General features: G+C 42.1%; 1 protein-coding gene across 2 annotated transcripts in view; it reads right to left on the reverse strand.

Moving 5' to 3' along the window:
• The window catches only part of LOC311492326 (uncharacterized protein), a 49,232-nt gene that overhangs the window by 17,626 nt on the left and 9,232 nt on the right, over positions 1–22,374 (reverse strand). Inside the window, exons 1-4 of one of the 2 annotated variants that reach the window (XM_084550579.1) lie at positions 19,949–20,601; positions 6,923–7,005; positions 2,092–2,266; positions 337–463 (exon numbers count right to left, since the gene is read on the reverse strand). In XM_084550579.1, the coding sequence (XP_084406705.1) occupies positions 337–463; positions 2,092–2,266; positions 6,923–7,005; positions 19,949–19,983 (420 nt within the window). In that variant the 5' untranslated portion in view covers positions 19,984–20,601. Of the gene's footprint in view, positions 1–336; positions 464–2,091; positions 2,267–6,922; positions 7,006–19,948; positions 20,602–22,374 lie in introns of those variants that run through there. The other variant, XM_084550578.1, reaches the window with a different exon arrangement.

Consider the following 22,374-nt stretch of genomic DNA (forward strand, 5'->3'; position numbering starts at 1 on the left):
CCCTAATGTGTGATCCCATTTGCTAAATATACCGCAGATCAGCTGCGATCACCGTGTCTTACGGACACTGGTCATGACAGCTGAGAGCAGCACAGGGTCAGAGAAACTCTCACTCAAGAACTCACTAAAAGTGTCAGACTGTAATTCTCAATTTGATTATTATTCCTTATTTAGTCCCGCTGCCAAATCCTCTTTTCTCTTTCCTGTCTCCGCAGGCAGGTCAGAGGCCAGGGTCACCATGTCATCCAAGAGGGATTTAACATTTCCTCAGTTCAACTTTTGTCGTGTAGTTGAACAGCATCTAAAACCGAAAGTCCCACTTTTGTGTATATCTACCTGTAGTGACTTCACTTTCCCATGGATGCTGTCCTGGGATGCCCCGAGAGCCTCGTTGGCCTCCGATGAGTCCGAAACAAAGACGGAGTCGTGTGACAGGGCCTTGCCGCCCAGACTGATCTTTGACCTTTGGGAAACAGGAAGACGAAGAAATAAACAAAGCGCCAAGTGATGCTTCACAGCTTTTAAAATAAAACAGACAAAAGAAAGAGGACCGAATGACAAGGTTAGACGGCCAGAATACTACATGTGAAATCCTTATTCCAGAAAACATCAATCAAACTCCCTTTCTGTTACGGTTTGTTGGCCACGCTAAAATTTTAACCAGACATATCCTGTGACACAGATGAAGAGCAGACAAGAAAGGAAGTGGCACGGCTTGGAAAAACAAAGGAATTGAGGCATTGTCCACAGGAAGAGTCAGTCCACTATGCGTTACAAAAACAGGAAGCCACGAGCCACCACCGAGGTGAGTTTGGCAGCACAGGAGATGGATGTTAAAACACAATCTTCCTTTCTCAAATTAACTCCGTCATTTTTACACGGGAGGAGATGTTTATCTGATCGGACGGAGGAACTGACACACGTTGGGTATAAACATATCGGGGCTACAAATTTTAACTGCTATATATTCTCAGTATTTATTAGCTTAACATCTACACATACACAAGCTGCCACCACCCACAAATATTAATCAACCATAGTTTAGTGTCTTGTGATATATTATGTATATTAGATGATATATTATCATTATTATTATTATTATAGATGCTTTTCCACCTTTATAAATGCATTTAAAGGGGAACTACTGTTTTTTACAACCCGAACCTTATTTTTGGCATAAAATACGATCGTTTACTCACCCATATAACTTTGGTGTCATTTGGAGTCGTTTGGGAGAAATTTAGATCTGCGTATATCCATATAATGGAAGTCAGTGGGGCACCGAAACACAGCCTCTAAATAACACATTATCTGCCGCGAAACTCGTTAATTTCATCAATATTTTGTTATCATACGCCAGTGCTATTCCCTGTTGAGTCCGGAGTTACTTGTTGTCACCATCCGGGGTCTGTAGATTGACCTGCTGACCCCGGATAATGTCTTCTGACCTGGATGATGTCATCTCTGAGCGACGCACGCACCCGCAACGGTTGGCTTGTTTACCTGTAATTTGCTACTGCTATGGTTCGTCCACAACCTCATAATCGTAAAAATATTCAGTCACGTTGCAAAAAACTAGCAGTATATATTGGTGAAAATGAACGTGTTTCGTGGCAGATAATGCGTTATTTAGAGGCTACGTTTCGGTGCCCCAGTCACTCCCACTATATGGATATACGCTGATCTAAATATCTCCCCAATGACTACAAATTACACAAAAGTTATATGGGTGAGTAAATGATCGTATTTTATGCCAGAAATAAGGTCCAGGTTGTAAAAAACAGTAGTTCCCCTTTAAGAGGGAAACATTAATACATCTGTATAAAGAAACTATCATTTTTAAAGAAAAGCTGAAGCCAAGATGTTGTCACCAAGACACCAAGGTGAGATAACATGAAATTTTACAAATTTCTACTACTGTAAGCATTCTCTAACAAATTAAAAGCTCTGTTCCATGATTCTGTCTTTTTGGATGTAGAGAGTGGAATTTGATATTGATGGACACAAAAAATCCTTGAAGCTTGAAGAGGATATATCTGACCTCCTGGCAGGCACTAACTGCAAGTGTCACATGTGTGCTCTTACTCTTACCCAGAGCCCTTATCCTTCTCGGATCGAGTGAGCGTGTTGTTCTCTGATGCTTTGCTGACATTGTCGGTCGACTGGCTGACCTTGAGGGCTGCGTCCGCCGCTGCAGCCGACGGCTCCTTTCTCTTCTTCCTCGCGAAAAACTTCTTGAACGTCTGGAACTTGGACTTCTTCTTTCCTGAGAAAGACAGAGCAACTAAACCTTAAAACTAGCCGCGCAGGCGACACATCAATGAGGAAATTACAGGCGCAGCATCTTCACGCGCTTGCCCTTGATATGAACTCCAGGTTACGGACGCAATTAGTCCTGCGTTGGCTGTAAAAGTTGCAGGTAGGCAGCCCGGGAGGAACCACACACCAAGACAGAAACATACACAAACCCCCGCGCTCGTAAAGCCTCCCCCCTCGGTGGGTCTGCGGCCATTAGCACTAACAGTGGAAAAACTCAGCAGCTCTTTTATAACTCCTTAAACAGCTACAAACAGCTTTCATTGCTTTTAGTCACCAAGGCGCTCATAAAGAACTCGAAATGCCCACCGGTCCTCTCTCTACCCCTCGTTCAACAACAGAGCCGTGGGCTGTCTCAACATTTATATACTCCAGGTTTACAAAGATAAAGAAGAGTGAAGGTCTCTTCCTTGTGTTTGAAGTTTCGTTTCTAGTTTTGTTTCTCTGCCTTCTTAGCTAACATTTGCTATGCAAGACGTATGGAAATGTTAAATATAGCATGACGTGCTGCTCCAACCAAATTGGCAGCGGTTGAGTTGCATCGTTGGTAACGTAGGTATGAGGCTTTGATAAGGAACAAGAATGGTCCAGGTGCTGATTCAGATCCTTTCTCGCCAGCGCCATGAGACCACGATGCTATATCAATATACCACTCTCTTGAAAATGATTATGAACAGTATAGTTACCACAGGATGGACATATTCAAATCTTAGACACACAGTGGGAAACACAGCAAGGGCAAAGGAGAAGCCAGGACACCAAAAAACCCAACTGTGAGCAGATTATTTTGAGAATTCACATCCCTGAGCCCTCTGTGAAAACGCTGTGGAAGAGACTCAAAAACAGATCAATTATTTTTAAACCAGCAGTGTCATATTTTTTTTATTTTTTTGTGTTCTCTCCACCCTGTGGGGAATCCTTGAGCATTCCTTCATTTCTAAAAATATGCCGCCTGGCTGGAAATCTCGACTGAAAAATCTCTGGCATCTAAACCAATGTTTGAGGTAAAGGCACCGGGTCGTTTATAAAAAAAAAAAAAAATGTTGAGCATTTGACATTTTACAGCAGGTATATCTTATTTGCATGTCTTATGTGACAGTGACGGTCAAACCGCAGGCACACTGATTTGTTTTTTCCTCTTCTAAACCAAACAGATAATGTACATCCAATTTCTGCTGCGAAGCGATGGATGCACGTTCTCCCCTCTTTTGTCCGACACCACAAAGTAAACTGCTGCATTAGCTTGAGGAGCGTCCAGCATGCTTTTTGATGGGGCTTCTGAGGCCTTCCTGCACGGCCTAGATCAAAATATCAGGGGAAGCACCACCCGACACTGCCATTTATTGTGCTATTTTAGGCACAATACACTATTAAGCTAAAGGTCCGCACTCAGAGAGCTGGAAAAGGCCACTGATTCAGCGGAAGGTCAGAGCAACTCTGTGGTCATTGTCGGGGCTAAGATACTGTAATTTCCCAAAATGCGGTCTTTCGGTCACCGGCATAACTAAAGACATGGAATAGGAGCATGGGAATTTCAGCACGGCGTAAGGTCAACATCAGGGGGAACTCTGCTTAGTCACTGAGAAGATGATGACCTTTGAAAGGGAAACAATCACACAGGCAGGAGGAGGAGGAAGAGGGAGTTTCATTTCTACATTATATATTAGAAAAATAAGCATATCTTTCATTCATTCATTAATTTTCTTGGGGAGCTGGAGTCTATCCCAGCTGTCATTGGGCGAGAGGCGGGGTACACCCTGGACAAGTCGCCAGTCTATCACAGGGCTAACACAGAGAGACAGACAACCATCTGTCTGGCCAATTCAGAATCACTAATGAACCCAAACAGAATGTCTTTGGACGATGGGAGGAAGCCGGAGTACCCGGAGAGAACCCACACAGACACAAGGAGAACACACAGAACGGCCCAGAACCTTCTTTCCTGTGAGGCATCAGTGCTAAACCACCACACCACTGTGCTCCCATGTGACGGAAAATTACCAGTGAAAACTCAAAACTTCATACATCAGCAGGTACACGGATCCATTTGTGATTTCAGCCAGCTCTTCAGTTATTACTGACTGAAGAGTCATGCTGTGTTCACACAACCAGCAAAAAAGCAAGAGGCAACAAGTCATTTCTAATGTAAGCCGGCTATGAAGTCATGACCAGATGCCCAATGACTGTGGATGCGTGACAGGAAAGATACGCTGCTAATCAGCGCCGCACTGGCTTCAACTTTTGTCAACGCTCCAATGGCGCAGTGATCCGTCAACCAATCGTATGTGCTCGTTCCACCAGCTCATCTTTAGACGGATCAGGACAACAGCAGCAACAACGGTGACAACAAGTGCTTAAGGAACACTTCAGGTGCGAGCGGCCAACAGCGCCACGGGCACGTTCTGCAGCTCGTGTCAACACAGCATTAGGCCGGGAGGTGAAGATGAAAGATCCAATTTAAAGTGAGGTCGTGCTACCAGTCACCAGTCAGACATAAGCAGTTTCTTTGGCACCAATGTGTACTTGACTGGCAGACTTTGTGTTCTGTGGTATCACACTTAGACATTTAATTCTCATTAAAATCTGCAAAAAACAACGTCCAAAAATCTCTCACTTACTGCAAGGAGTTCAAGTTTAGACTTACACTAAAGAGCATTTCTACCATGTGTGTTATGACGTTATTGCGTCCACAAGAATCCCAAAAGCTGAAGCTCCCACACCCACACAGACAACTCTGTGTCCTCCGAATGCACGTCTAGTTCCCAGTCAATCTGCAGCATATGTGCTGCCGTCCATCTGTATAGATAGTGTGCACGTTTCAGAGTGTGTGTGCCTGAACTGTAGTGAGAGACGATTATTTTCATTTCCTGCCCCCAGCTGCATGGAGATGCATATCCGTGAGGCTGACCTGATTGTCTTTGCCGGGAGTGTGTATCAAATCTTATTAGCTGATAGGAGGCAGACTTCCATGTGGGACCGTGCAGCCAATTCTGACACTAACATCTGTTATTGTTTTCATCCTAAGAGGAAATAGTCTGAGCTTATAGCGCAAGTAGAATTTAAGATGTCTGAATCAGCACTTAACACTTTTGTGGTAACGTTTCCTGAGCACAGATCTCAGCAAATTTTCAGCCCAAATGAAATGAATGAATGAATTTCAGCCACTTTAAAATTTATTTCAATTGGCTATGGGGGCCAATTCTGGGCCCCCATAGCCAAAAACCAAAAGCATGATTTATATTTCTGCGAAACATTTAAGCAGAGCCTGTGTAGGAGAACATGCAAGTGGGAAACACAATCACAAATAAGCATTTATACTCCTGTGCCAGTGTCTCTGCATCGTTCTGTAATTGTTCTGCAAATCCTCCCTAACAGGTCTAAGCTCAGGAACAGAGTAAAATTACGGTACTCAGCCCAAATAACAGAACAACAACCTCGGCGTGAAGGCACCACGAGTTGCCTCAGTGGCTACAGGAACCGAGCGGCTCGTGTTGGGAGTCGCAGCTAGGATGGAGCAGGAGAGAGAAGATGTCTGGGTAGGCGGTGTGTAGGAGGCAGAAGGGGGGAGAGTTTTCTGTGCTTGCGCGGCCGCTGAGAGACGTGGGCGAGGAAATGCATTTCGAACCAGTGACAGCTGTTGCGGTCTGCGTTACCACAACGTGTAGTTATATATCTGGGGAGGTGCACATCAGCCGGCGGCATAGGCTACCATGTGAGCTATGGAACTAAGCCATAAGTTCAAGGCAGAAGCATAAATCTAGCTCAAGAACAAAAAATAAAAACACATTGTTCAGCTATTTGTTGGAAGCAAACCCCAGAAAGACTAAAAGTTTTGCATTTGTGCAGTTTTACAATCTATTTTGTATATATTTATAGAAGACTTTTGATAATCATAAGCAGAGACTGTACAACCATGTCCCAGCTAGTAATCCTGTACTTGGTGAAGTCTAGTGAGAAATTTAGTTGGCAGCTATATGGAGCTTATCTTCTGAATAGGAACAGTTGATATACACCGATCAGGCATAACATTATGACCACTGACAGGAGAAGTAGATAACATTGACCAGCTTGGGACACTTCAAAGTTCTGCTGGGAAACTTTTGGACCTGGGATTCAGTCGTGTGGATGTTACTTAGACAAGTAGCACCCACCTAGACCAGACCAGGCACCCCCACCCCATAGCAATGACACTCTTTGAGGGCAGCAGCCTGACACAGACGCACACTCAAAACCGGTTTAGGAACAACTAAAAAAAAACATGAAGAACAGCACAAGGTCTTGACCTGGCCTCCAAATTCACTAGATCCCAAACTGATCAAGTATCTGTGAGATGATCCACCTCCCCTCACCTCCCCTCAACCCACAACATCCAGTTCCAGACACCACAGGACACCCTCAGAAGGCCCATGTCCATTCTCTGATGAGTCACAACTATTTTGGAGGCACAAGGGAGACCTACACAATATTAGGAAGGTGGTCATAATGTTATGCCTGATCAGTGTGTATGCAGTTCATGAAAAGGGCACTCTCTACATACTGGATGACCTTGTAAACTCCAAATTGGACATTTAACTTATACATGTAATCATCAATGGAGAACCATTACCTGAGCACTCCTCCTGGGCCTCAGCAGGCTCCTGATTGGGCGTCGCGTCTGGGGGTCCTGATGCCATGGCAGCACTGTCACTGCTGCGAGTGAGACAGACAGAGAGACACACAGAGATGATGAGCTTAGCTGATTCTCATCATCTAAAAGAGATGATTTCCACAAAAGGTAAAGCTGAACACTCGGATCTGTAATGGGTTCATAAAAGAAGAAAGAAAATTGTTGAAATCTAACGAACTATAGGATCCAATTTTTGACTGTCCTTGCAGATCAAACAGTCAGACAAAACTTCTAATTATGTTTAATTATATTATCATTACGGCACTTCCTAGTCCATATTGTCTTCTGTGGCTGTTTTGATCTGCAACAATCTCCTTATTTGGCTCATGTGGCAGCCACTGCTTACAATGTGATCAGGCTGGCTGGATTACAAAGTGATTAAAGTCCTACTAGGGAGTGTCGGGACTGCCGGCAAAAAATGGCACGGAAGGACGGCAAACACTGAAATCACAAAGGACTGAACAAGAAGAGAAGTTCCTGAAGTCAGCGCTTTTAAAAACCTTTATGCAACACCTGAATGCATTAATGGTGATCCATTTATTTATTCCTTAAAAGTGTAAAATGTGCAGAGCGTCTTCAGACGTGTGAAATGCACTTTGCTTCACCATTGAACCTTGTGTTTCAGTTCACGTCCCGTCCCGTCCAAATCCACTCTCCATCCTTCACTGCAATCCAAACAGACTCGGCGGAGACATCTCAGCTATGTTTTCCAGTGCCCTGCTCTGCCGTTCCTTTCTTGCTAACTAAAATATTCACCTCTTACCAACAGCAGATGCCCGGCAACCTCGAAACACAAACTCAAACAGATGACATGTCAGACTGGTATCTTATCATTGCTCTCGCCGTGCAGCTGCATGGAGCAGCATTCTGGCTGCATGTTGAGCATCTGCTGTATGAAACAACATGTTCATTTAGAAGTCGTCCTCTGATTTCTGTCAGTTTTCTAACACTTTATTTTACTTGGTCTCACTGAGCTGAGCCCTCTCCAGCAGACAGGAAGTTTGAGGCCATTTGAGAGCACAGCTCCAGCATGCTGAACCAGTTAGCTGATCTCTTATACAGAGGGACCATTAATTCACCAAGTTCAACGTCACTCCCTATTCTAGTCTAGTGAAATCTAATTAGATATGCGCTGTGCTGCTGGATTTCCTGCGTAGTTTGTCAGAAAGCAGTCACATTACTGATGTGCTTTTTTATCTCGTGTCAACAGGCTTCATGAAGGTCAGGTCATTTGCACTAAACTATCTTAAACACTGGATGTATCGCCATGAAATAGACATTCACAGTTCCCAGAGGGTGAATCCTGCAATCTTTGGATGTCGCAAGGCTTTTCCACGTTACAGAATAAGTTTGTCATTTGTGGTTTTCAGTGAAATATCTGCAACAAACTACAAATATCAAAGGACAAAACCACAATACATACAGGTAATATAGCTCATGCAATTGCAAAACATTATGCTGAAACCCACAACAGTTATGACCTTCTCATTTCAATTCTATATTCAGATAAGGGGCTACAGAGGGGCCGCTAAAAGGTCAGGCACCTAATATAGGAGGAGATCATTTTAAGAAACTGTCCCAGAGAGAAATGTTTTGGATGCACACACACTCAATACCATGACATCGATTAGCATTAGTAATTAATTTAAGATTATGATTATTTAAATTTGTGGCTGTAGTGTCTGTAACCAAGTGAAATGTACAAACTGTGATTAACTCTGGCCTTGTGTGTGTCTGCGTATATATATATATATTATATACTGTATATATAACTTGAATGCTCCGAGGAAGGCCCTGTGCCAAAACACGTGTCTTTTTGTAATGTAGGACAAAAAAAACAAAAGTGAAATGTGAATATTTTGTTGTTGCTTTGGGTAGTTTGAGGCGTGCAACCACTTTTTTTTTAACTATTGGATGGATCAGTCGTGTTCTCCTTGAGATTATCTGACTTTGTCTCAAGCATCACCTGGTCAAGTTGTTTTTTGACAAAATTGTTTTTATGACTAAATACAGAACAGATTACATTCCAGTCTTAGCTGTAGCCAAATATTTGCTAATAAGAAATATATTAGCAAGCTAACAAGCTAAACTAAGACTGGGAGCATGGTAAATATTACATCTGCTCAACAACAGCATGTTAACATTGAATTTGAGGTGAACTATACATCCCATACAATTGCATGTGATCAGCCTTTTTGCATTCTTGATATCTAATATTAAAATATTCCCAAAATATGTGAAAATGATACAATATCTTGGACAAAACTTGGTAAAAGATCAGCTTAAAGGTGAAATATAGGTCTCTATTAATCTACTCAAATACAGTATATTCCCTCAAATACCCTCTAAATTATTATTCTTAACTATTCTTAATTGACATTTCATGCATGTTTTACGTTTAGTGTTTCTCTTGTTTGCGTAAACTTTTCTTTGATAAAATTGAACGATAAGTTACCATTTAATAAAGACAAATACTATGCATTTACTCTAGTATTATAGACTTGTTAGAAGGATACAGACAAGCAATAAGGACAAAAGGTTTTAAGCAACTGATTTTTGCTTAAGGATATTTCTACCCCTAAACAACACAGAGTAAAGCGCTGTAACTAAGCAGAGCACCTGTTGATTACACTAAAATGCTTCACTGATATCTTGTAATGTTATTGCACCTCATTTAATCCCTCATGTGACCTAAGTGAAGACTCAGACCACGGACATAGTGTCCTTAACTGGAAGCCAGCGGCTCGCTCTAAAAGTACTATGAACACAATCATAACAGCATTTTTTATCAACAGAGCTGTCTCCGTGACAACCGAGCGCACTGCCCCGACTCAAGAAACAATGTGGTCGATAGCTACGGGACATTTTTTTTAGATATGGTGGAGAAATTCTTGTTGATATCTGTTCAACACTACGACCATATATTATTTTATTTTTTATTTTATTTTTAATGTCAGCTCTTGAACAGGCCCTTTCTCTCCATTAAGGAAGCAGCTGGATAATCTCACGTCGACTGTGTTTACAGTGAGTTGTGTATTATAGAAATAGACAGAACATTCCAGAGGGTTTGTTGACGTGACGACGGCCTTTCGTCAGTATTACCTAATCGTTCGCCGTCACCATCTTAACCTTACTCGCGAGAATCACCACTGTCGCCGTGACACCTTGTCCCTAATCTATTCGGCAGCAGAGACAGAAACACATGAATGCAACTCATCTGATTTATCAAGATGTTTTGATCAGTCAGAGTCATCTGGATTTATTTAATATTGTAAATACTGCATCACATGGCCACAGCCAGATACACGTTGCTACTGCTGCTGCTGCTGCTGTTGTTGTTGTTATGAGCTGATCACGCTGGGCTGATCCATTTCCTGCCTGATGCCACAGGGACACACTACAGCCAAGAGTTCACACACTTACACACATCAGCTCAGGAGACTGAATAACATCTCTAGGAAACAGATACGCAGACAGAAACAAACACAGACATTCATATAATATGTTGTCTACCATATGAATGAACAGAAACAATTAAGTGCCAGGAAGACGGGAAACCTCGAACTCACCACATGATTACCGTGGTATATCACCGGGTGGGATGAAGGAAAATGCCACGATAAATAGGCTAAGATTAAAGTTACGGTACATTTACGAACAATACCTAAACTGTAATTACATTTACTTACATTTATAGTCTTGGTATTAGATAGGATGAAAAGATTGACACCACTGTCATGTTTGGGTGTTACTGATGCCTACAAATGGGGTAGTGTTTACTGTTTTCATGAGAAGAATCCATATGAACCAGCCCTCCTTGTGGTATTCACAACCTTGGAGGAGGAATTTCACATGTTGTAACGTGTTTGCTGACATTTTCAGAAACTATGGAGGCCATGGAAGTTCATATTAGTCGGTGGATGATTAAGTTAATATATTGTAATTCTGTCATGGGGATTTTTTTGTCCTCATCTTTTAATTTTGCATTTCCTATATTAAAGTTACTCGGTTGTTAGCTTGCTAAATTGTTAGCCTCTGTGGCTTTGAGACACAAACATTTCCCCCGAAAGAGGTGTTATCATTCAGTTTGGCTGATGTTACATCTTAAACATCAAGCATTTCACGTGCATTACCTCCATGTTGTAATTTATAAGTTCCACTTGGAGGTAGCAACGGAGCCAAGCTGAATCCAGGAAGTGGTTAGCTTAGATTAGCATCAAGACGCCAGGATAAAAACTAGCCTGGCTCTCTCCAAATTCAAAGACAACCACTGCTTCTAGAGCTCTCAAATGAAAACCCAATATCCCATACGTTTATCCTAATCATAAACAATGAGTTTTATAAGCAGTTGTGTAGTAAAACTATGAGCTAGTTAAGCTAGGCTACAGTAGGCTAATCAAATTAGCACTCTAGCTCCAGAGATGTGCACAGATGTGAATGTGCCGCTTTTAGCATCTCTGTGACATTTTCTAGAAACTGCTACTGAGCTTACTTCCTGCAGCTGTTGATAAGTGCAGATAAATGTTTGTTCATATCATGGACAAGTGGTGGGTTCAAGGTCTGAGGGTCAGGGGTCAAAGTGACTGACCTGCGCCCACTTCCAAAGCTGGCTCCCCAGGGTGACATCCTCCGCTTCATCTATGAGAAGGATGGAGAGATGACAGAGGGGGGGAGGAGATGGAAGGAAGGACACCGGAAAGACAGGGATAGACAGATTTGCAAAGACAGAGAAAATTACAGATGTGAGAGGATGAGCGAGGAACACATAAATAAAGAGCGAGGGGGAGTAGGAGAACAGGGACAAATACAAGGCGGGAAGGGGTCAGAGAGAGGGGTTGTGGGAAAGAGCAGCATGAAAGGAAAGAAAAGTCAGTTAGATAAACAGAAGACTATTAGGACGAAGACAGAGACAAAAGAAAAAAACAAGACTTACAGTAAACACACAGGCTTTCCAGTGCAGAGCAGTAGTGAAATGTGCAACCAAAGATGGTAAGAAGCACTTAGTGAAATTATTTTTGTCATTCAACCAAATGACCTGAAAATTGTTTCTAATGGAGAAAATAAAATAAATCTGTACAGTCAGCTCTTGAAATAGTAAAATTCTGTTTCACAATCGCAGCGGCGTTTACAAAACATAAGGGTTACATCATTTTGTAGAACTCTATAAATGCCACACCACAACAGCCATCTAAAGGGATTCATCACCTCTCAGCTGCTCATTGTAAGCGCTGCTTTCTTTCAGCCCCCTTACACTTTACATACTTTTTTCCACTTTGTATTGCCCATTTCAGATCCTAATCCTTGTGCAGCATTTCTTTGCAAGCAGAGTAAACACTCAAGCACCTTATTGGCTTTATTTGGAAGTCCACTGGTGTGTACATGAGAGAGAATGAGTCTGTATATATGTGTGTGTGTGTGTTTCAGGCCCATTACATAACAATGGATTAGCACGTAAAGGTATTCAGACCAGTCGGGGGTTTGCCTTTATTAGACACTTGAAATAACCTCATTAACGCCCACATGCAGCAAGCACACACACTGAAGGCAGGATAAATGCCCGTAGTTGTCTATTACCTCAAACCTGTGCTAAAACTGAGGCTTACATAAAGACAAACAAGTTTCCACACACATTTCAGTGTCTTGCCATTCGAGTGAGTCAGTTAAGACTTGTCCAGATAACTTGGACAGAACAACTTTCAAATCCAGACAATGCAAATCCATCAAAGCAAGACTGAACATTGTCCAGGTCTTTTTATCTAGGAACTGTGTTGAGAAATTGGGTGTTGGTGTAAATCACCAGCAAAATTACAGAAAACAGTGAATAATGGCAAGAGATGTGAACAGTGAGCTCCTCTGTCAGAGATGACTGTAACTTAACTCTGTCCACGGGGTTGCTGTCATTCTGACGCAACGCAAATCCAATCTAGTTCAGGCTTAATGCTTCAATGTGACCAGTGTTACTAGAGTCATTGCACCACAGGCTTATGGTGCTGACTAATTGGCTGCTGTCACCAACGACGTACATGAGAAGGTTTCCCCACTGGTACGGGTTCTCGACTCAGAAAATAAGGTTTTAAAGGACCGTGGGGTATTTTTATGTCTTCATTAGTGTTTAGTCACCTTTAACTATGAATGACTGTGCTTCCAGGAGTTTAGAATGAATCCTTCCACACAGGAAACAGCTCATCTTCCACAGAACCCTGCAATGTTACACCACCACGTTTTCACAATAGCACAGAAAGTACAAACCAAAGCTACCGTAGGTTCTCTGGAGAGGCAGGGATGAAGGAGGGCTAGACAAATGGTTGCAATTCCCAACCTCACCACTAGATGCTGCTATACCATACACCGTGGCCCTTTAATCCGGCTAATGACGTGTACACAGCCTTTCATCAGTCTAACGGGAATAATCTAATCTAGAAACATAGTGCAGTAGTGGGACAAAACAAATCCACTCCACTTCAGTCCTAATTGTTCTGTACCACCAGCTAAACTAAGCTAATATCAACCTAATTACATTACAACAGCAATTAGGGACTGTGGAGTAAAGGGCTTACAATGCCTCAGCAGCAGAGACAGGGGCTAAGAGCTTAGCAAAGGTATTGTATGACTGTTTGTAGGTAAAAGACTATTGAAATCCAGCATCCATAGCTACAACTGTGCCTACTTCAAGAAATCTTGTAACCATCTCCTCTCTCGCCAGCATGATTAAATTATAGTAACCATATCCATTAGCCTTAAACGGAGCAAACCCTTTAGTTATGTGGTCGTACAAAGTAAAAGCGGAGCAAAGTCATATGAAGGCTGTTAGAACCGAGTTAACAGTGTTTATGAATGAAAGTTTTGTTTTCTGCCGTACATTCCCTCTCCTGAAATAGATCTGCTCATTCACAGACTATCAGTTTGAAGAATTTAGCCATTAGCTGCATTTTCTAACAAAAACAAAACAAAAACTCCACGAAGTAGTAAAGAACCAACTCAGGTGATGGTTCCTGTAGTGTTGTGTTGTGTTGTGTGTGATGGACTGTAGAAAGAGTCAGCACCAACGTTATCACTGTGTGGAATCCATTTTGCAAACCTAAAAAGACCTATTTTTAGCTGCTTAGCCAGCACAGAACTAAAAGAAAAAACACATATTCCCCATACTGTATTTGAGACACAAAGCGAGGAGGAGATGAGAGGCTGCGCAGAGGAAGTTGGCCACAGTAATATGATGTTAGTGGGTCTAAGAGAAGCCAAAAAGCCTCCAGTTTCCAGAGAGAAAGAGAGAGATGAAGAAATGAGTCCAGACAGGATAGCAAGGGAGGAGAAGGATTTGCCAGCTGCAATGAAAAACTTGGCTGAATCGGGGATGAACCACTGTGTACAGAGCTGTAGAAAGGCATGTTGTATACACAGACATAAGCATTCATAGTGTGTACACAACACAAGGTATGTACCATATGTTCTGAGGTAGCGTACGCTTAACCAGTTTCTGAGCGCAATTGCATGTTTGAAGCCTCCTGAGATTTTGTTGGCGCGGAGCAGGAACACACATGCACTGCAGAGAATTACGACATTTCAGATTTAAATCAGGCTAATGACCTTGGCTGGGTCTCATTCCCCGTCTCTGATTGTCTCTCTCCCCTCTTTATCCCTCTTTTTTTTTCTCTCCCATGCACGTGCAATGAATCACACTGGAATTAGCATACCGATGGCATCCACTTGGACAAAGTCCTCATCAGAACTCCTTCATTAGACAAACCCGCCCTTTTGCTTTAAATGAAGCGCAATTATGAGGTCAAACCAGAGATGGAGCGAAGCTTTTTATTATGAACAGCTGGGGTAAATTTCAGTAAAAATGAAAAAAAATGTTAACGAGTAACCATGATGCATTCCAGGACTGGGGTTAAAGTTGGATTAAATTAATTTGTTTTAGATTCAACTAAGTATTCATAAAGTCTTGTTATTCTGGTCTGCGCTAAATATTATAATCTCATATAAATGTTGCGTTAGTTACCAGTAAAGCACATTCAATCCAACAAAAACAGCATTTATGACTTCTAGAAGACAACTATGAACCAACATAGGACGTAAATCAGTGTTAAATTGGATTGCTGCCCATCTTAAACAATAAAATGTGTGATGTGATGAAGTAAAACCAAAGTCTATGTCAATGTTTTTACCTGAATCTTGTAATGAAAGTCCTAAAGCACTGTATTGACAAAGACCAGCCAATTGTTCGCACTAACCAGAAGTCTGTTTTACTTCAAGGATGAATGTACAACACTTGACTCAACAGCGGATCAAAGGTACGCCTCTTTCCACATTATCTTCCACCATCTGAGGTTTGACTGACACTCAATGTGTCCTCCTTATCCTGCTATGGTTTAACGGCACTTGCTTTCCACCAAATGCATTGCAATGAACATTTATTGACATTTATCGATTTAGTTCCAAAGCCAGACCATTGGGATTTTATTAAAGTGCTATATTTCAACTGATATGGAGAAAAAAAAATACCTCTGCATGTAATTGGATAGTCATAGACAACTTCAACTCCATGGAGCTCAGATGACGTGTAAGACTACATCCCTGTTACTCTACTCCATCATCACAAAAAGCCCGTCAAAACATTGTGATTGGCCTGGCGGATCTTTGCTGGAGCATAATCAGTTCCCGACGGATTGATTCCAGACTAACTTTATGGGCGGGGAAAGTTGGGCTGGCTTCCAGGCTGCCACAGCGAACAAGAAGAAGAGTCAAATAACTGGAAGCTTGTAGGAATTGCAGCAAAAAGGTGGCAGCCAGGGATCCATCACCACAGCAATTTCACAAAACTTGTTTAGAGATATGCAAAGATATGCAACGTCAAATTAATTGTTAATCAAAATATGACAAGTATGACAAGCACTTCTCAACAAAAATGTGTGACTTTAGAAAGTCTTTTTACACTTATGTCATGTTGTCAATCCAGCTGTTGCTCTTAAAGTATCCTAAAACAGCAGAGGCATCAGGGGTCAGGCTTTGTAATATATTTGCGCTGCAGCCAAAGGAATAGTAGCTCTTCCTGGATCTGGCTCATTCTGATGAACCACCGAGCACAAGGTCCGGTCTGGCTTTTTAATCTTGTCACATGCCCTCTCTCTCCGTGTTATTTAATAAAACATTAATGGGGAACAGCATGTGAAAGAGGCAGCGTCTTTTCAGGATAAACATCTTTCACTCACCAATTTATCTCTCCTCAGACGTTAAAAAGCTTTTACTAGACTTTTGTTATTGTCGGGCCCATCTCTATTACTTGAAGGAGCTCAATTTGAGCCGGAGGGCCTTAAAAGGATATGAGAAATATATAATAAATGAAGCCAGATAACACATTTCTTTATTCCACAATCCCTTTGCTCCTTTTCCCTCAGTCTTTTCTACCTCCTGTCTCATTATCTCACCATCCCTCCTTTCCCACTTTGTTTGTCTCTTGTCCAGCTGCACATACCTAGCTGGAACGTGGCCTTTTGAACCATGGTATTTCCTCTTGACCCGTTCAACTATTCCACGCATGCGTGGTCAGCAGCAGACGGTGACCAAGAAGGAAATTATTCATTACATTTCACTCCTGAACAATGTCACTGTCATTTCCCCATGCAATACAAGAATTTATGAGAACTGCACAAAGTCGTTTTTTCTTTTAGAACATAATGCACTACATAGAGGCTACTTATGTTGGTTTTGGCCTCTCTTCATAAAATACCTTCTGTGCTTTAAGCCTGGCTGGCTCAGACTAGAAGTATCACTGCTATTAAAGCCATAGTTTCCCACTGGAATACCAACTGTCATATAAGCAAAAGCAAAAAGTGCCTTTTTAACGGTATCTGGATTGGTTTCGAGCACATTGCTTCATTTCTAAATACTGAAAAAGATACTGAGGTGGCGTGTTTTCTCTCTCCTGCTGCTGTCGGTTGTTTATACACGGGAAACATAACTACAGATAAAATATTCCACCTACTTTACCCTGACACATGAACCTTGAAATTCCCAGCATTGCATTAAGCATTCAAGCAGTCATAATCTTATCTCATCTGGCATTATTATGTGACAGTGAACTACAATGACCTTTAACGTACAGATGATGGAGCACATTATTTAAAATCACCAACAAAACATTATACATTTGTAAATCTCTTAGGTTGTTTTTTTTTGGGGGGGGGGGGGGGGGCTTGAGAAACCAACGTCCCGGTACTGGTGAGGAATCCAGACAGTCTGTGCAAATCACTGATAAAATGTGGTTTGTTTCGAGTTGAACTTGTGCCAAGTTAAACCTGCAATTAACAAGGAGGAGGACGGGAAACGCCACACGACAAAAGAGAGTGAAGTGTTCGCACGGAGCCACACAGTGCGTGGAACCAAACCCCAGATAAGTGAGAATAGAGAGAACAGCATAACAAGACATTTGGCCGCAACCACATACTTGTGATTTCTGTGACAATCAGGGTAAAGTACACAAAGCTAAATTAATGGAAAAAAAATCATTCAAACTTGTTGTAACCCAACATATGTCCAACAGATCTGGGTCTTTTTGAGTACCCTACAATATAAAACTGTTTTAATTTCTGTACTGAATCAAAGCTTAAACCAAGCCAAAACTCTTCATTAAGTTGAGATTTAAAAACAGGATTATCGTCCAAATAGCTGCAACCTGTTTTTCACCACTTCGGTTTGGTTATGATCGAGAAACCATTCCATTCTGGTTTGGGGGTTCCTCTCGTCTTCCAGCTCTTCTTCCTCTGCCACATTCCCTCCTCCGTCTCCTCTCTCCTCCTGTTTGAAGAGGCCTCTGCTCTTAGCAACGAGCCTTACATGGACTCAAGACAGAAACTGACCAAACACTTCCATCAGTCACTCTGCACAGTCTACATTCATTTACAGCTGCATCACCATTCCTGCTGTACAAACGCTACCTACTGTGGTTACATAATGACCCTCGGAGCACAAAAACACAGTGGGGCCTGGTGAGAAAGTGGGGAAAATACACTTTTACCTCTGGTTTAGTGTTTATAATGTGGAATTCTATGCTTTTGCAAACACAAAAAATCAAATACTGGGAGTAAAAATGACACAAACTGGGTTAATGCCAATTAAGGCTTTGTTATGTCTCATGCCCACTGTTATGTCTGTTAAGCTTTTCTGTTCTTGTGCAGCACGTGACGTTTGCAGTGATCAATGAGGGCACTCAAAATAGTTTTTCCTCAAATGATGGGTAGACTTAGGCAGGCTTCACGTGTTTAACTAGAAATGTTATCACGTGAAATAACGACTGTGAGTTGGCTTAACGTCTGGCTTTCGAAATGTGCAATAGATGTGAGTTAAAGAGCGTAAATAACTAATACATTCGGCAAACATGAAGAGATTGACTGGATTTCCTGGAGCATAGATCCAATAAAGACCATAACATACCTCACATGGTTACCCACAATCTGCTAGAGTAACATCCATGTGGACAATATTATGCAACTCAATTTGGTTGGCTAATGAAGTAAAGTTATACCAGTGTTGCTAGGTAGTACTCTAGTTAGCAAAACCTTGCTAACATTTGCAGCTTTTTACGCTTTTGCTTTGGTTTCTGGTTTTCCAGAGAGAATTACAGCCCCATGAACGAAACTAATGCACGAGCTGAGAGCAAAAGTTTGAGTTATGATTGTGCTGATCTCTATGTCCGAGGAAGGGGTTTAAAGAATGACAAGCGGCTTTGTGCTTGAAAAGTTTTATCTAACGGAAAGCAGTGGTAGCGTTGATGTATTCGGAGTTCCAGATGCCACTTCCAGTATTGCAGAATGGAAAAATCCTGTGTGCCCCAAAAAGCATTTCTCAAATGGCAATGCAAAGATGCAGCTTAAGTGTTCTTCCAACTGTAAATGCCAAGAATATCACATACTCGACTTCCTTTGTTGAAATGCAGCCTCAGTATAGCTAGTAGCCGTTGTCAGAAGTGAATGAAGCTAGTCTTGGTTTCTGTGCATGCCAGCACAATTGTGATTCTTTACTTGGACCTAATCTCCACTGCTTGTAATACACTTTCTTTCTCTGAGTCACATACACACACAAACAAAATGTTTGTCTTAGCCCACTCTCCACTGCTGAGTGGGCCATAAAAGGTTGTATTGTGGTCCGTGAGACTGAAAGGACAAAGACAAAGAAAGTGGATGGGGGTATCACTGTGACCAACACCACATACACTCAGCTCTGGTATAAAAAAAGATACTTTACTGTAGTCAAAAAGCTAAAGGCACTCATTATGCTAACCCTCTGTGGTCAGATCACACTGCCAAGCCCAGAGTCCTAAATTTAGACAATTCAAAGCGTAAAAATCACAGAGGGCTTCCATCGGCAAGAATAAAGACGTGAACTCAAATTTAAATGAGAAAGAAAGTCTATTTTATCCGCAGCAAGGAAATATCAATCGATAAGTTGAGCAACAACTTGATCCTGTGCCAGAGCCAGTTTACAGGAAATCACGCTCATATCTCCAAAACAAAAGCTTAATTTACGTTCTCTGGCTTTCTGACTAATCATTCACTCCCATTTACAATCAGGTACTTGAATCAGCTCTGAGTCATCCAGCTAACTGCCAGTCCCAACAACAGCCCATCAACTGTCTCAATGGACAAAGACAAACAACAGTCTGATTAGACTCAAGTGTCAACTCTGTTAAATGCTCAAGATGCAAACGAAGGTCAGCGCACTCTGCAAAGTCACAGTCGTATTGTGGACACCATATCGTCAAATAAGCAGTCCCAGAAGCAGAGAACATTCAGAACTATGTGTTGATAATGATAAACCTCCCTCACGGCCAATAACTCTCACGTCCTGTAGCGGGAGATTGTGATGGAGCTGTTCAATGAAGAAATGTCGGAGAGCAAGCACTATGTCCAGGTGTGAGCTGAGAACAAAGGTGTTGAAATCTTCAGGAAATATTACAGGACTTAAACTTACTTGCGGCCCTTAAAGCATCCATATAGCCCAGCCATGTTGGAGCGATGAAGTGTCTTCCTCTTGCTCTGATGGTGTCCCCTGGTATATATGAATGTGAAACCTTCAAATCCAACCCCTCCTCTTCTTCTGCCCTTTGTCAATCGATGACTTTTCGCTCTTTGCAACAGGGAAGATGCCACTCCACCAGAGAAGACCGCTCACGTTTTCAAGTCAAACCATCCTCCAAGGTTCCTCCTCCTCCTCCTCCTTTTGAACTCCGCTAAAGTCAAACTTTAAACAGAGCTCTCTTCTTCCACAGTTTGGCAGCGGAGGCACGACAGCAAGCCAATCTTAACCACTCCAGTAATCGCATAAAACAGCAGACAAAAGTGGTATTATGACAGGATGAGGATATCACACAAGAAACACAAAACTAAAGGCGGTTAAGTTGTTGAAACGGCAGATTCCTTTTCAAATGAGTCGGGATTTAATGTCTTTTTTTCTCTCAATTTCTTTTGTTGTCCAACCTCAAACTAGTCCAAACTGAAGAGGCACAACACGGTGGTGAAAACAATGGACCAAATGACTGACTGGCTGCTGCATGCCTCGCTCCTCTCTTCCCAGTCACCACGACTGGGTAATGCTGCAGAGGGAGGGAGTGTGACAGATAAAGAGGGAGGAGTGAGGGAGGAGGCGTGTGGGAACAAGATACTCCCCCCACTCCCTCAATAACTGTATCCTCCACTCTGTCTTCTGTCTCGTTCTACTGTTTAGCTGTGGTGTAAACCAACAAATGACCAGATAAAAAACAGATATACCTGATTTTGTATATCTTTGGCAGACACACCGGAGGACCACAGCTACTGGCAGTACTATCTTTAACAGAAGAGCTGATATTGAAACATATATTGGGTTTAGCACAAAAGGATTTTTAAGCAGTGAATGTGGCTAATGAATGTCAACAAGTCCACTTTGGTTCGCTTGATAATGGATGAATGGGTATCACTAACTTTACCACGACAAAACTCAACAATTTCTCAAGCGGTGGAGAGCAGAAATCAATGCCACACTCCTGTCCAGTGTGAAGTAGGACCCAGCATGCCTGGCTCTCTAGAAAGGTAACAAAGTCCCCCTGCCAGCACCACTAAAGCTCATTAGTCAACATGTTAATTCGTACACTGACAGGAATCTAATAACCTTGTGGCCTCGCATCCTGCACTATTTCTGTAGCCGTGTCCAGTGACTTCCTCACAATGAAACGGCGACAAACGCTGCAGGAAGTCACGCGCAACACCAAGAAACAGCTCCGACACCTTTGACATGTCGTTCTTTTAAAGGAATGATATAAAGTTTTATTTAGGTTAAGGCAATCTGATTGATTCATTCTAACCTTTAAACAGAGCCTGTTTTTTTATGATAAGCTAATAAAATTACCAGCTTGTTTTGGCTTTATGTTTTGTGAGAGTGGTATAAATCTCAACATGAGAGACAAAAAAGTGTATTTCAACATATGCTGTGTATGTGAACATCCAATTATTATATTTTATCTGAAGGAAATCAGGTTAACATTATTATGGACCTATTAAGGCACATTCCCACCCAAAGTAGCCTAAACTTTTAGTCCCAGGAACTTTTTTTCAAGGTGCTAAAATGTTAAAGGGGAATTACCTTTTTTTACAACCTGGACCATATTTCTGGCATAAAAAAAGATCGTTTACTCACACATATTACTTTGGTGTCATTTGGAGTCGTTCGGAAGATATTTAGATCCAGTGGAGCGCCGCGTATTTCCATATAGTGGGAGTGACTGGGGCACCGAAACGCAGCCTCTAAATAACGCATTATCTGCCGCGAAACTCGTTCATTTCACCAATATTTTGTTATGATACGCTAGTGCTATTCCCCGTTGAGTCCGGAGTTACCTGTTATCATAATCCAGGGTCTATAGATTGACCTACTAACTTTTGACCTGGAAGATGTCATCTCTGAGCGCCGCGCGCACCCGCGGCGGTCGGCTTGTTTACCTGTAATTTGCTACTGCTAGTTTTTTGCAACATGGCCGAATATTTTTCCGATTCTGAGGTTGTAGACGACGACTTTGTTTATGATGGACGTCCTTACCGTTTTGAGGCAGAGTATACGGATGAGGAGCTCGTTGAAAGAAGGATGCAGAGGCAGAGAGAGAGGAACAGCTGGCCAAAGAACAACAAACCGCTGCATGTCCTCCAATAGATAACAGGTAACTCCGGACTCAACAGGGAATAGCACTAGTGTATCATAACAAAATATTGGTGAAATGAACAAGTTTTTCACACAGATAATGCGTTATTTAGAGGCTGCGTTTCGGTGCCCCTGTCGCTGCCACTATATGGATATACGCGGCGCTCCGCTGGATCTAAATATCTTCCGAACGACTCCAAATTACATCAAAGTTATATGGGTGAGTA

This window comes from Chelon labrosus, assembly GCF_963514085.1.
Source record: "Chelon labrosus genome assembly, chromosome: 8".
NCBI classification, from domain to species: Eukaryota; Metazoa; Chordata; class Actinopteri; order Mugiliformes; family Mugilidae; genus Chelon; species Chelon labrosus.